Genomic DNA, 15,128 nt, shown 5'->3' with positions numbered 1-15,128 from the left:
TTTCTTGTAGCTGATGACAAAGGAGAGACTATAAAAATTTGGGTTATCCAAAGGTAACAAGATCACTACAGTAGCACAATGGCAAGACAGTCTGGAAACTAAGTTGAGCTATTGGGTTCGACTCCCAGGTCTCACACCTTTTTTGCATAACATACTTGACAGATAGCACAAGATCACAGGCTGAATTATCAACAGAAATCACACAATCACACAATCAGAACACTTCTAGTTCACACAATCTGGCTCAATTATCAACAGTAATATTCATGATCATCCAAATTCAAATATCAACAGGAATATTCATGATCACACAATCTGGCTCAATTCTAGTTTACACAATCTTTAACAGCATACATCCAAATTGAACATTCACTTCTAGTTTACACAAATCTTTAACAGCATACATCCAAATTGAAACTAATCATCGTCGAACTGCCTGTTATCTTCATCATCATCACAGTATTGGTGTACTGTATGATCTACTTCATCGTCGCTTTCCTGTAGTTCCACTACCTCCTTCCTTCTTTTCCTCATTCTTTCCACAACCGCTGCATCAACTAACATTTGTTCACGGCGCCTTTGCGATCTGGTCTCCACAGTGGGTTCTCGGGTTAGCACTGGAACTTCCGGTGTGTCATCATCTTGGTAAGATAGCGAACCACCACCGGGACCCTTGTCCACTTCACTTTCCTTCACAGTCCACAAATGTCTATGCTGGAATTTTTGCACAACTCGCCAATGGCCACCCAAATCAGTGTCAGGAAGATAGAAGACCTTTGTTGCTTGTGTTGTTAGGATAAAAGCATCATTCTTGTACCAGAACCTTCCGGTGTTTATACTTTTGAAGTGTCGATCCTCCCGGACTCGGCTATTCTTCTTCCCGCCAAGATCAAACCAATCACAGCGGAACAAGACGACCGAACGATGGACGCCTCCGCTGGAGTTATATTGGAGCCTGATGATGCTTCTCAGCTGACCGTAGAAGTCAATTAAGGTATTTTCGTGTTCTCCCTCGGTGACAATTCCACTGTTCTGTGTGTTTCTATTTTTCTCACGGTCAAGGGTGTGGTAGCGGACACCATCAACAACACATGCAGTATATACCCTCACTCTCTTATCCGGCGCGCATGCCAGAGCAAAGAGATCATCACTCACCTTATCTTCCTCGTGCAATTTTCCAATCTGCACAAACAAACCAGGGTGCATATCCAGTAGCATGTCAAGTGCAAGAAATAAAGGGTGCATGTCCAGTAGCTAAAAATAGGAGTACTAGGAGGAATGGACTAACAATTAAGGTGCATGTCCAGTAGCAAATACTCACATGTTTCTTAAACCATCCAGCAAATCCATTCGCAAGCCACTTGTGAACATTGATGCGGCTATCTTGCTCCTCCAGTTCCTTCTTGCACAACCTGCAATGCCAACAAATATGTATATTGTTAATTAAAATATTGGTTTCTTCCAGCCCAAGAAAAAAATACGAGTGCACAAGATAGATGACATACTCGATATACGGTAGGACCTCTTGGCAACTTCTCAGCACATACCAATGCATCTTCTCGTAGTCATCCCCTGCCTCCAAGTATTGTGACCCTCCAAGAAATTTGACACCATGGCTGAAAACCGATAAATCACCACTATGCGAATCATCCCGCTCTATATTTCTGCCTGGCCGATTAAATCTAGTTTCCAGATCATCGAAGTACCGAGAGCAAAAAGTCAGACACTCGTCAACAATATATGCCTCAGCAATTGACCCCTCGGGTCTGGCCGTGTTTCGCACATAGCGCTTAAATGTAAGCATCCTTCTTTCCACGGGATACATCCAGCCGTACTGTACGGGGCCTCTAAGAATTGCCTCTTTGGGTAAATGAACCGCCAAATGAACCATCACGGTGAAGAAGGCTGGTGGAAAGATCTTTTCAAGTTTGCAGAGGATAATTGGGATTTCTTTATCGAGTCTTTCAAGAACAGACAGCTTCAGTGTTTTGGAGCACAACTCTTTAAAGAAATTTCCCAACTCAGCGACCGCTTCATATATTTCTTTATCCATTATTCCACGGAGTCCAGCCGGTAAGATCCTTTGGAGGAGGATATGGCAATCATGGGTTTTCAGCCCCTGGAGCTTGCATCCATCGGGAGACACGCACTTTGCGAGGTTAGCGGCATACCCATCTGGAAACCTCACCGCTCTTATAAACTCACAAAATGCAATCTTTTCTTCTTTAGTCATTGTATACCATGCTTCCGGCATCTCAAACGACTTTCCCCCATCAACAGGCCGTAGGTGCAAAGCTTCCCTTATGCCCATATCTTCCAAATCAAGCCTCGAGTTAAGTGTGTCCTTTGACTTCCCGTCGATGTTCATAAATGTCCCAAGCAGATTGTCACATATGTTTTTCTCAATGTGCATTACATCCAGATTGTGCCTCAACTTCAGATCTGCCCAGTATGGGAGGTCCCACAGAATAGACCTCCGGTCCCAACATTGACCTTCCTCCCGCTTCCTTTTCCTTTGATTCTTTCCCGGTCTGACATCTTTCACCTTGTCAAGTTGCTGCTTGAGCTCCTCTTTAGTAAACTCTGCTGGAGGGTCACGTGGTTCAGTATTGCCATTGAACCCTTTGCTTTTTCGCCAACGATGGTCCAGAGGAAGAAAACGGCGGCTCCCTATCCAGCATAACTTGTTTCTTATTCTCTGGGAGCACGGGTCCTTGTCACAACGCACACATGCTTGATAACCAGCCGTGAGCCTACCCGACAAAGTGTGCAGCGCCGGGAAATCATGGATGCACCATATAACCGCAGCACGCAGATTGAACTTATCGGGACTCAGGGCATCATAGGTCTGCACACCATTCCATAGCTTGAACAAATCTTCAACGAGGGGCTCCATAAAGATATCAAAATCCTTTCCTGGAGAATCTGGACCCGGGATCAGCAAAGCCATCATGAAGTTGGACTGATCCATACATGCCCATGGTGGCAGGTTGTACGGAACGATGAATACTGGCCACATGCTGTACTTCCTGCTCATGCCAAAGGGGTTAAAGCCATCTGTGGCAAGGCCGAGTCTTATGTTTCTCGCATCGGCGGCAAAGTCTTTATGTTGACTGTCAAAGTCTTTCCATGCCTTTCCGTCCGCTGGATGGCTAAGCTCATTAGTCACAGGTTTCCGCTTCAGCTTGTGCCATTGCACTTCTTCAGATTGTTTCTTTGAAATAAACATCCTTTGCAGCCTTGGAATAATTGGAAAGTACCTCAATACCTTCTCCGGTATCTGCTTCCTGCCATCCCCATCTTTCCACCTAGAGGCATCACATTTAGGGCACTTGTCAAGCTTGGCATACGTCTTCCGAAACAAGACACAGTTGCTTGGGCAGACATGGATTGATTCATAACCAAGCCCCAATCTGCCGATGATACTCAATGCTTCATCGTAATTTTTGGGAATTGAGCTTTTGGGGTATTGGATAGCCAAGAGATGGAGTATTCCGTTCAAGGCGGCGTTGCTCATCCGGTAGAAGGACTTGACATGGAGTAACTTCACGGTGAAAGCAAATCTGGACATTGTCCCACCATCACTAGCTGACCGCTTCGCTTCCTCTATTAGCTCTCAAGATAGATTGTATTCTGTCCATCACCTTGTGGTTCAGACTCGTAGAGATCCTTAAACAGGTCAGGGATCCTGTCATCCTCATCCCCATCCTCCTCCACCAAATTAAAAGAATTCTCTAGCACAACATGATCATCTTCTAGATGCTCGCCGCCTTCATCAGCATGGTGTGCATCAGGTTGATGTCCAGGTTCAGCTCCAGGTTCAGCTCCAGGTTCAGCATGTAAAGGCTCCCCATGATGGATCCACCTATCGTAGGTGGCTGCCATCCCACGCAACAGCAGATGAGACTCTACATCTTGTAGAGTTTGTCGAGTACGGTTATTACAGCTGGGGCAAGGGCAAAGAATTTCAGCAGCCCCCGCAGCATTTCTGCGAGCAAACACTATGAACTCATCCACTCCCCTTAGGTGTTCATAGGAAAGCCTTCTAACTCCTTTTGTAATCCAGCTTCTGTCCATCTGCATGCAAAGGACCAGAAAATTGTTAGGATTCAATCGAAGATACTAAGAATCAAACCAAACCAGAAACTTCAGTAGCTAAGCTTGCACTGACATGGTAGTATAATTTTGCTCACAACCAGCAAATATGAGTATGATTCATCTATGCAACTTCCTAAAATAACCTGCAGCTCCTACCAAACAAGCTAGCTAGGCCACTAAACTAAAGAACATGGGCTGAAATCTAAAACAACGGGACAGTGAAGAAACCTGACAATTAAATCTACATAAATCTTATAGTACCTAAAATATTCTTGTAACAACTAAATCATAACATATCCATGCAGTTCCATCGTTCCCGATCCAAAAATGCACATTTTTTTCATGTCCATGAGAGGGGAGAGAGGAGAGAGGAGATGACAGGAGAGGGGTGCAGACCTCGAGGGGTAGCCGAGGCGAACGACGAAGAGGAGTCCTTGCCGTGGCCGAGGCGAACGACGACGAGGAGTCCTTCCCGTGGCCGTGACCGCCGCTGGCTCCTGCCGTGGCCGAGGCGAACGACGACGCGCACCTTGCTCGACTGCTGCGCCGGAAGTACCACCGGCGTCCCCTCCGCCGGTCGACGCCACGCCCACCGCCGCCGCCCGATGCCACGCCCACCACCGCCGCCGCCGGTCGTGGGTCTGAGATGGGGATTCGAATTACATGTCGCGGTTTGAGATGGGTCTGAGATGGGGATTCGAACCCTACATGTTAGAAGGCAGAAAGAACATATATTATCCCTACCTTACGCTGAAACATCAAACACACCGTCCTATCGCAGTGGTAGGACTACACAGCATCATCGCCAGGTCGTGGGTTCGAGTCCCCGCTCCGCGCACATATTTTTGCAAAATAAAATCCACCCTCCCTGTGCTGTCAGGTCGTGGGCTGGCCCATTCCACCCTCCCAATGCTGTCATGTATGGGCTGGCCCATTCGGTTGAGGATAATGTCAGCTCAGAAAATAATCAGTGGAAAAAAAACATTGGCCCAATAAGTAGATATAGCAAGTCTATATGGTGACACGTAAGCAAAAAAAGACACATAGGCAGTGACACATAGGCGAGATTGCTGAGGTGTCTGCTTAGTCATGACAACACATTACAATTTAAGACATTATTATTGGATCATGCGATCATGACCAATTAAATTGGTTGCAATAGTCTGGAATTAAGGTCGTGGATTATTTCTGTATATGTTATGACCAACTGGTCTAGGAAAATTATGTCCTTCCTGATAGAGAAGGTCATAATGCTATAGGGATTGTACTCTCCCATATGGCTTCTGACCAACTGGCTGGAGATGGTCGTAGATATATGACCAACACTATCATGGTCCTTAAGATAAAGGTCATTAGTTAGCATATTTCTTGTAGTGAAACTTTTCGACCCTTCCTTAAAAATATCCAGAATTTCCGATTTCTATACCGAGCTTAGAGAAAGTGTGCAAATGGCTATATTTTGAGTAGACCGTCTCTCTCTCTCTCTCTAGTGGAGTATATGTGGATTGGATGTGTATATAGCATGGTTTATGTTCATCCCCATCAAGCTCATCAAGAGTACCCCTCTTAATATTGCGCTATACTTATGATTCAAGTAAAGGTAAAACACGAAAGCTTTAGCACTTTTGTTCTTTTTGTATTGGGGAGTATCCTTCCACGATTCCATTGCATCGTTTGGTACTAAAACCTGAGTATACACTTGAAGGTAACAATAAATAGTCCCCTCAATTTAGTGTCAACGTCACCAACAACCATTTAGGGAAAAGATTGTCCTTTCAACATCTATCTAGCTTTCACCCAATGTCTAAGAAGAAAACTTAGTGTTTCACGCCGAGGGAACATGCATGCTACACGACATACATCCTTCATTAGACGGTTGCAAGTTGATGAGTCATTGTTCAATTTCCGGCAAACATCGGCACCCTCTACCTTTTATCCATGCCAACTTTAAGCTTGTTTGGACTATAATGACTATAAATCCCTTATATCTCGACCTTGTTATTTATTCCAATTTTGTATGGGGTTAAACCCTACCTAGACACCATTGTTCAGGGAGCGGCTTCCTTTGTAATCACGAAGATTTGAATAAAACCTTCTCTGAAGTTAGCTACTTTTATGTGTTTGCCTGAATAATTAATGTAGTATGTGAACTTCATTGCTTGAGACTATCAAAGACTTGCATAGTGAGCAAATGTTATCTTAAAAGGGTAGCCAAACTCATGTGAAGTATGGAAAGTGGCCCACTCGAGACCGTCAACTCACGCTGGTAAGTAAATCCACTTGGCCCACCTTCGAGCTCAAATTGAACTTAGTCCTATGCATATAGTGCACTTGTTTTCCTTTCTTCTAACAACAAAATCTAGTTCTCTATTTTTTCCGGTGTTCCCCATTGGCCCCTTAAACTCGGTGCTCTAGATTTCGTGCTTTGATCGGACCACATATGTGTGGGTGCCTAGATGTATAGATGCAAGTAGGTCACCATTAGAGCACCAATCTTTAGTCCTCAATAAAATGAAGAAAAAAATCCAATGATATTATTATCTTAGAAAAGTTAGTTTATTTTCTTAACTAAAGAGGGTAGGCGGTACCCTAGTGATGATCCACTTCCGTACTAAAGAGGGTAGGTTTTTAACATTTTGATGTTATGGATTATAGTTTCACTATTTTGAAATTGGGCACACGACACAATCACCTTTTTATTGGACCAAAAGCCTCCTCATCTTTCCTGACTAATTTGATCTCACCCATTTCCAAAAGTAAAAATAAAATCGTTGAAAGCAAACATCCAATGGACATGAGAAGAATCGAACGGCCGTGGAGCGTCTACCTCTCTTTAAATCTGGTGCCCGGTCCCTTTTTCCCCTCTTTCGCCTCCGCCACCAAAACCCTAAACCCGCTCCGGCCGACAAATCCCCTACGGTTTTGCGTGGCCACGCCGTCGCTTCCTCCAGCCAGCATGCCCTCCATGGAGTTCTTCTGGGGTAATTCCTCGCCCTCTCCCTCTCTCCGATTTGCGGGCTGGTAGGGGGTCTTTTTCAGAGCTTTCGGTTCGAATTTTGGCTGCGCGCGTCATCAATCATCACAATTCGTGTAGCTTCACAACCTCCTAGGTGCTGGTACGCGATTTTGGGTCCTCAGTTGTGTTTAGATCTACTTCGGCTCAATTTCGTTGTGCTAAAACTCCAAAAAAAAATCGTTGTGCTGTTAGGTGGGGGTTGAGGACTTGAGGTTTCCTGGATTAATTCGTCCGGATGTTGTCTATGTGACATGTTCCAGTATTATAATGTTGGCATAAAATGGAATATCTATACGGGAGCATCTTGTTTTATGATTTTTTTACAGAAAATATGCCAAACGAGTGGGTCGAGTGCTGACTACTGACTACTGAGCCGATCTGTTTAGGCTCAGTTTCGTTGGGTTGTTTGGTGGGGAGCTGATGAACCTTGTAGAATGGATGATCTGTAGGGGGTTATCTTGTTTTGTGATTTACTACAGAAGTTTCCCCAACGAGCAGGTCGCTTGCTGTGAAAATGTGCTCCCTTTTCGGCTAGCTATTTCATAGCTCTGCTTATGCTACTTTTATGATGAATTGGCCTCTGCTGGAGGTTACACATTTAATAATTTTGCACCTCGGTGTTCACAACAATTATGGAATGCAAGCTATTTGGTGATTTGATAGAGATGAATTGATGCCAGCATTTGCTTTCTTTGTCGTCAAATATTATATTGCAGTGAGATGGCATTGCTGCTATGTAGATTTTTTCAATACAACTTTGTGTATTTGATTACCGGCATAACTGCAGAACAACTTTATGTGGTGAAGCAGCAATTTTCATTTGGTCCATATAGTTTTTGTTAGTCTTTGTTGGTTCTACATTAACTATCTATATACCCTTGCTGGGGTTTTCGTATCAAGTTCCATTTCCTCATTAGTTACTAGTATTTGATCTTTTGGTACAGGTGTGGAAGTCAAGCCAGGACAGACTGTTTCTTGTGACCCTGAAAAAGGCTGTATTCTTCGCGTCTCACAGGTTCACCCATTTCCCTTGTGCTCCATCATGTGCCAATTGTTGTTTACTTGTCTTTTTAACTTTATCAGCGGCCTTTTCTCAGCTAATTGATTTACTTGCATGTTCTGTCTACTTTTTTTAGGTTGCTCTTGGTGAAACAAAAAAAGGAACTCACAATATAGTTGTATCTGCTGAAATTGATGATCAGAAGGTGATCCTTGGAACTCTGTCTGCGGAAAATCGCCCTCAGTTTCCCTGTGATTTGATTTTTCACAAAGAATTTGAGCTATCACACAGTTCAAAGACTGCCAGCGTCTTTGTGTGCGGTTACAGGGCTGTCATGCCTGATCAGCCTGAATATCCTTTAATGTTGTTAAGCTAATGATACACATTATTTTCAGCTGTCTATCAGAAATATTTAAAATCTGTCCTCTTGTAGCCTTTGTTACCTTGACCTGCTTGTTGCTTTCTTCACATATGGTTCTAGCAAAGATGAAGGTACACTCCTAGTTAGATATTGCATCAGTATTCCATATTTTTCTGCCATAACATAAACGAACTAATATGTCTTTAATTTAGGTGAAGTGAAAACTGTAAACAATCAAGTGATCAATCCTATTGCTGGTAAGCAGATTTTGTCTTTTATTAGTTAAATCTAGAATGCCAATTGCCATAACATAAACGAACTAATCTATCTTTAATTTAGGTGAAGTGAAAACTGTAAACAATCACGTGATCAATCCTATTGCTGGTAAGCAGATTTTGTCTTTTATTAGTTAAATATAGAAGGCCAATTGCCACAACATAAACGAACTAATCTGTCTTTACTTTAGGTGAAGTGAAAACTGTAAACAATCAAGTGATCAATTCTATTGCTGGTAAGCAGATTTTGTCTTTTATTAGTTAAATCTAGAAGGCCAATTGTGTTTTCTCATTATGCTCGCTGAACAAATAGCTTTTCGATTACATTTGTGCCTCTGTTACAGAAAACCTTGACAGTGATGAGGATGACAGTGATTCTTCTTCTCTAGATGACTTAACGTCTTCAGGTGATGTAAGTGCATTCAGATGATTATGCAAGTGCATTCACCCTCTCAGTTTCCGTAAATATATTTGATAATAATGAAACACTTCTTCACAGGACTTGACTGAAGATGAGTCCGACAGCGAAGATGATTCAAGTGAAGAGGATGATACCAGTACTGAAGAGGATGATAGCAGCAGTGAAGAGATTGATACCAGCAGCGAAGAGATTGCTACCAGTAGCGAAGAGGATTCGAGTGATGAGGATGGCAAAAACACTCCTGTTAAGGTGTCGATCTGACAGTTCTCCTTTTTCCACTTCCTTCCAAACAGTCTAATCTGACTCTGTTTGTTGTGCACTACAGCCTGAGGATGGCAAGAAGAGGGTGGCTGAATTTGCCTTGAAAACACTTGCTTCTGACAAGAAGGCAAAGATTGCAACACCATCTGGCCAGGCAACAACAGGTGTGTTGAGGTTCCCTGTCAACCTTTGTTGAGGTTCCCTGTCAACCTTATCATGCATGTGGTTTCAAGAACAGTTATAGCTAAGCCTGCATTTACTTCAGGTGACAAGGGGGTTCCTCATGTGGCAACTCCTCATCCATCAAAGCAGGCCAGCAAGACATCTGGGAACAGCAAGTCAAAGGCGAAGTCCACCAAATCCGTAGGAACCCATGCCTGCAAGTCGTGCAGCAAGTATGTAGACGTCTTGAGAAATTAGTATGCTGGTGATGCAAACTGCAGATTCTTGACATCTAATGCTTATGCTCCTATCAAATTCTTTCAGGGCATTTGGAAGTGATTCAGCGCTCCAGTCCCATGAGAAGGCAAAGCACACCTGAGCTTCTAGTGGTGACGACATGCTGCTGATACCGTGTCTGCAAGTTTTGCCCGCTAATCAGCATTAGATTAGTCCATTTGGTCCTCTCCTGAAACGTAGAACTCGGAAATTTTTGCCTCTCACTAGATTATTAGTCTTTTGGCCCTGGAAAATATTGCTTCTGGCAATGGTTCATACATGCCCAGTCTCCTGATGCTCGTTGCCATTCATGTTGTTGGTGTATATGCGAATTATGGAGATGCTTGTTAAATCCCTGGAACATGTGAGTTGAAGGTGAAATGTGAGGTACTACCTGCGTTCCGATATGAATAAGGTTTATACATTTAGTCAACAGTCAAAGCTGACAAAGTTTCATCAAATATGAAAGGAAAATATAAACATCTGCAACCTGAAACAAATATATTACTACCTCTATCCACAAAAGGATGTCGCAAGTTTGACTAGATTTAGATGTATAGATACATCCAGACAAATCTCTGACATTTTTTTATGAACGGATGTAGTACTTTTAAAATATCTTCTACGGTGAATCTGATAATATTGATTTGATATCATAATTTTTTTTTTTTTTGTCTATAACATTGTTCAAACTTGGAGGATTTTGACTTTTAACTAAATTTTTAAGCTTTATTTGTTTGGATGGAGGGAATAGTAATTTTACCATCTTGTGCGTGTCAAGTTCTGCTTCGTGTAAGCTCTACTTTATGTTCTGCAGTTCCTTCTCGCTTAGTCTGTTGTGCTCATAACTTCTTTTTCTTGACCGTGCGTGCGCATGTCCTAATAGCTGCAACGAAGCCACTTCCACCACCTTTGTATACTTGTCTTTCCTCACTAAATTTAGGAGCTCTGTGATTTACATGAAAATTTCCTGCCCAATTAGACTTGCTAGCCTGCGAAGACAGATGTTGACGCAATTCCATCGATGTGTCAGGAGGATCTGGATCCTCTACATTTCATCGATCTTTTTTCATATTCCCTATTTCAAAATACGTTTTAGGTCTTGTCAATATCAAATCAATAATATAAGAACCATCGTAAAGTACTTTCATATTGTATGTATTCTATTTTTGTTAAGGTGCTTTGTATTGTTTGATGTTTCCCTTAATGTTGTTTGTTAAAAAAATTGTATGCATTTACTATTGTAGATGTTGAGAATTTTTTTTCTATATACTTTGTCTTTATATAGTTTGACTTTGATTGGAATGGAGGGTGTACCATCGTTTCATTATTGATCACAGAAAGTACCAGAAATAACCGAGAATTGAATCCTCTTTTCCCATTAGATAAAATGCCACAGATAACTGACATAGTAAATCCTCTTTTCCCAAGACTGGAGAGAAATAAACCCTAAACACAAATATGTGTGTGCAAATGACTTAATTACACGACTGATTTGGTTGCAGAAAAAAGAACTACAGCATGATTTACTACCTGAAGCAACTAGAAACATGCATACTCAGGACTTTTGCTCATTGAAATAATAATAACTTCACAACTTAACACATGTACAGAGCAAAAAATACACAACAACGGACGGACGGAGAGATCCCAGGGACAAGAATCGAACGGCCCAGGGGCGTTTGGACTTTCTAAAAATTCGGTGTCCAGTTCAGTCCCGCCTTCTCCCCCTTTTATTCGTCTCCAACAGACCGCCACCAAAACCCTAAACCCCCTCGCTCCGATCGACCAATCCCCTAGGGTTTTTCACGGCCGCGGCTTCGGTTCCTCGAGCCAGCATGACTTCCATGGAGTTCTGGGGTAATCCCTTCCTTCCCCTCCTCCCCTACTCGATGCGACATGCCTGTTGTTCGCGGCGGGTCGTTTTTCTGTAGAGCTTTTCGGTTCGAATTTTGGTCGCTCGATAAGCACGCACGTCGTCAATCATCGCCTCTCGTGTAGCTTCACTGCGTACGTCCTGGCTGCGGGTACACAATTTTAGGTCCTCGTTGTGTCGAGACAATCTGCTTTTGCTCAATTTCGTTGGGGTGTGTGGTGGGGGACTGATTATGTCGTATTGTATTGTTTTTTTTTTGGCACATCACCTCGTAGAATCGATGATCTGTAGACTGTAGGGGAATATGTTGTTTTACGAATTACTCCTGGAATTTCTCCAAACGAGGGGGTTGATTGCTGTTTTCTTGTTCGGCTAGTTACGTCATAGCTCTGCTCGTGGTACTCTGATGTTGAATTGGCCGCTGCTGGAAGTTACATTTTTTTTACCTTTTGGTCTTCATACATTAGTACAGTATATTGCAGAGAGATGGCATTGCTGCTATGTAGATGCTTTCAATACAACATTGTTTATCTGACTACCAGCAGAACATCTTTATTTGCTGAAGCAGCAACTTTCACTTGGTCACATTGTTTTTGCTAGTCTTTGTTGGTGCTGGATTGACTTTCTATCTTCAGAGTAAAAACGATACCGGGGTTAATTTATCATCTGTTGTTGCCTTATTAGTTACTAGTATTTGCTATCTCGGTACAGGTGTGGAAGTGAAGCCGGGACAGTCTCTTCCTTGTGACGTTGGTAAAGAGTTTATTATTCACCTCTCACAGGTTTACGCATTTTCCTCGTTGTCCATCTTCTGCCTATTTGTTTCTACTATTCTCCTAAAGCAACGCTCTCTCCTTAGGCAATGATTTACTTTCATTTCCTGGTTACTGTTTTTAGGCTGCCCTTGGTGAAACAGAGAAAGAAAGCGGCAATACAGTTGTATCTGCTAAAGTCGGTGGTAACAAGGTGGTCATTGGAACTCTGTCTGCTGAAAATCAACCTCAGATTCAATTTGATTTGGTTTTTGAGAAAGAATTTGAGTTATCACACAGTTCGGAGACTGCCAGTGTTTTTGTGTGCGGTTACAAGCTTGCCATGCCTCATCTACATGAATATCCTTTAACATGATAGCCGACAACTATACATTATTTTTAACTATGTGTATTCGAGATATTTGAATCTGTCTTCTTGTAGCCTTTGTGTCCTTGACCTGCTAGTTGCTTTCTTCACATCTGATTCTAGCAAAGATAAAGGTACACTCCTGGCTAGATATTGCATCAGTATTCCATGTTTTTCTCGTCAAACATAGACTAACTAATCTGTTCTTTTAGGTGAAGTGAATGCTGTAAACAATCAAGTGATCAATCCTACTACTGATGAGGATGATCGTGATTCTTCTGATAGTGATTCTTCTTCTTTAGATGACTTATCTTCTTCAGATGATGTAAGTGCATTCTGATGATTATGCAAGTGCATCACCCTCTTAGCCTTTTGAAATATTTGATGACAATGAAACACACTTCTTCCCAGGACTTGACTGAAGATGAGTCCAGCACCGAAGGTAATTCGAGTGAAGAGGATGATACCAGTACCGAAGAGGATGACAGCAGTAGTGAAGAGATTTATACCAGCAGCGAAGAGATTGCTACCAGTAGCGAAGAGGATTCAAGTGATGAGGAAAGCAAAAGCACTCCTGTTAAGGTGTGGATCTGACAGTTCTCCTTTTTCCACTTCCTTCCAAACAGTCTAATCTGACTCTGTTTGTTGTGCACTACAGCCTGAGGATGGCAAGAAGAGGGTAGCTGAAACTGCCTTGAAGACACCTGCTTCTGACAAAAAGGCAAAGGTTGCAACACCAGCTTGCCAGACAACAGGTGTGTTGATACTTTTCCGAGGTTCCCTGTCAATACTTGTCATGCTTTATGTTTAAAAGAAACACTTATCGTGCATGCTGTTGTAAGAACAGTTTTAATTAGATCTGCATTCACTTCAGGTGATGACAAGAATGTTCCTCATGTGGCCACTCCAACAAAGGAGGCCAGCAAGGCGTCTGGGAACAGCAACGGCAAACCAAAGGCAAAGTCCCCCAAATCTGTCGGCACTCATGCCTGCAAGTCGTGCAGCAGGTATGTAGACTGCTTGAAAGTTTAGCATTCTGGCGAGTCAAACTGCAGAGCTTGACGTCTAATGATTATGCTCTGGTCGAATTCTTTCAGGACATTTGGAAGTGATTTCGCGCTCCAGTCCCATGAGAAGGCAAAGCACACCTGAGCTGCCAGTGGTGACAACATGTTGCAGAGTGATCGGGTTGATGCTGCTGATGCTGCGTCTTCCAACTTTTGTCCTCTAATCAGCACTAGATTAGTCTGTTTGGTCCTCTCCAGAAACCTACAACTTCGAAAGATATTGCCCCTCTCACTAGATTAGTCTGTTTGGTCCTCTCTTGAAACCTAGAACTTGGAAGTGTATTGCCTGTCGCATTGGTTCTTAAATACAATTTCTGGCTGTTTATTGCCATTCATACTTTTGGTGAATCTACTTGTTATTGATATGCTGGTAAACTCCCTGAAACATCTAATTTTGAGGTGAAATATGAGGTGGTAATTTTACTATTTTGTGCGTTAACAAGTTTTAATATGTGGAAGCTATACTTTTATGTTCTGCAGTTCCTTCTCGCCTAGTTCGCTGTGCTCTTAACTTGGTTTTATTTACTGTGTGCATTTCCTGGTACCTGCCCTGCAAATACAGATATTGATGCAATTCCAACATGCGGGGATTCTGTTTAGCTGGCATCTCAAGAAGAAAAACAATTTATTTTTTGATCATTTATTTGTTCTGCCTTTTCTGAATACTCGTGTTTAAAAACAATTTAGCTTAGTTCCGAAACCACATAAGGAATATTCGTTTGTTTAGCTTAGTTCCGGAAACAAAGTTTGTTTAGCTTAGTTCAACACAAGTTTTGTTATCCAAGGCACTCTTTAATTTTTTGACAGCACCCAAAGGGTGTTACATTGTAGTACAAGTAAAGTTTATCTCTATGATTACATTTTGTTTTTTACACCAGTTACACAAGTATACGAAACGACCATATTATTTTAAGCTGAAATCTTATGAGCGGGCGCGTGCTAGACGGACGTTCTGGGCACACGCACTAGGCCATAGCTGATATCAGGTGTCATTTTTTAAAAAACTGTAACTTTTAAACCGTGCGGTGAAATTATAATTCGTTTTTACTACTAAAATCACCATGACGAGAGCTTCGAAACTAGACCACATTTTCATATGTTTCGACGATTTTTTTTAAAATCAACTTTAATGCATGATAGAGCAACTTTGTTGTGTAGCAAAATAATTTTGGTGTGCGACAAAGCAACTTTGGTGT

The 15,128-nt window shown here is 42.3% G+C and overlaps 3 protein-coding genes across 4 annotated transcripts; 2 read left to right on the top strand and 1 right to left on the bottom strand.

Annotated features, from left to right (window-relative positions):
- Positions 1–323: 323 nt before the first annotated feature.
- Positions 324–3,002, bottom strand: LOC127340227 (uncharacterized). The gene is made up of 3 exons (XM_071827004.1): positions 1,506–3,002; positions 1,322–1,412; positions 324–1,182 (listed from the first exon to the last, which is right to left on the bottom strand). The coding sequence occupies exons 1-3, from the start codon at positions 2,969–2,971 to the stop codon at positions 418–420; spliced, it is 2,322 nt and encodes a 773-aa protein (XP_071683105.1). The 5' UTR covers positions 2,972–3,002; the 3' UTR covers positions 324–417.
- A 3,922-nt stretch (positions 3,003–6,924) lies between these two features.
- Positions 6,925–10,311, top strand: LOC127345289 (histone deacetylase HDT2). Of its 2 annotated transcripts, XM_051371736.2 has the most exons (12): positions 6,925–7,079; positions 8,059–8,129; positions 8,251–8,469; positions 8,588–8,606; positions 8,688–8,732; positions 8,815–8,859; positions 8,942–8,986; positions 9,095–9,162; positions 9,250–9,420; positions 9,497–9,596; positions 9,698–9,827; positions 9,919–10,311. In XM_051371736.2, the coding sequence occupies exons 1-12, from the start codon at positions 7,055–7,057 to the stop codon at positions 9,971–9,973; spliced, it is 993 nt and encodes a 330-aa protein (XP_051227696.1). In that variant the 5' UTR covers positions 6,925–7,054; the 3' UTR covers positions 9,974–10,311. The 2 variants fall into 2 exon arrangements, with proteins under 2 accessions (XP_051227696.1, XP_051227697.1); XM_051371737.2 differs by lacking the exon at positions 8,815–8,859.
- A 1,323-nt stretch (positions 10,312–11,634) lies between these two features.
- On the top strand, positions 11,635–14,205 carry LOC139838234 (histone deacetylase HDT2-like). Its single transcript, XM_071827618.1, has 6 exons — positions 11,635–11,730; positions 12,458–12,528; positions 12,644–12,853; positions 13,524–13,620; positions 13,740–13,872; positions 13,963–14,205. Exons 1-6 carry the CDS (start codon positions 11,709–11,711, stop codon positions 14,015–14,017), a joined length of 588 nt encoding a protein of 195 aa, XP_071683719.1. The 5' UTR covers positions 11,635–11,708; the 3' UTR covers positions 14,018–14,205.
- Positions 14,206–15,128: the final 923 nt, after the last annotated feature.

This window comes from Lolium perenne, chromosome 3 (assembly GCF_019359855.2).
Source record: "Lolium perenne isolate Kyuss_39 chromosome 3, Kyuss_2.0, whole genome shotgun sequence".
Lineage (NCBI taxonomy): Eukaryota > Viridiplantae > Streptophyta > Magnoliopsida > Poales > Poaceae > Lolium > Lolium perenne.
The sequence above is the reverse complement of the archived record's forward strand: the minus strand, read 5'-3'. Positions and strand labels throughout refer to the sequence as shown.

Coding starts and splice junctions, on each gene's coding strand:
- LOC127340227 (XM_071827004.1), bottom strand. CDS start 2,971: ATGGATCAGTCCAACTTCATGATGGCTTTGCTGATCCCGGGTCCAGAT. Junction 1,413..1,505: donor GAGGTCCTACCGTATATCGA/GTATGTCATCTA, acceptor TTGGCATTGCAG/GTTGTGCAAGAAGGAACTGG. Junction 1,183..1,321: donor CTGGATGGTTTAAGAAACAT/GTGAGTATTTGC, acceptor TTGTTTGTGCAG/ATTGGAAAATTGCACGAGGA.
- LOC127345289 (XM_051371736.2), top strand. CDS start 7,055: ATGCCCTCCATGGAGTTCTTCTGGG. Junction 8,987..9,094: donor AGTGATCAATTCTATTGCTG/GTAAGCAGATTT, acceptor CCTCTGTTACAG/AAAACCTTGACAGTGATGAG. Junction 9,828..9,918: donor GCCTGCAAGTCGTGCAGCAA/GTATGTAGACGT, acceptor AAATTCTTTCAG/GGCATTTGGAAGTGATTCAG.
- LOC139838234 (XM_071827618.1), top strand. CDS start 11,709: ATGACTTCCATGGAGTTCTGGG. Junction 12,529..12,643: donor TTATTATTCACCTCTCACAG/GTTTACGCATTT, acceptor TACTGTTTTTAG/GCTGCCCTTGGTGAAACAGA. Junction 12,854..13,523: donor AGCTTGCCATGCCTCATCTA/CATGAATATCCT, acceptor TGTGCACTACAG/CCTGAGGATGGCAAGAAGAG.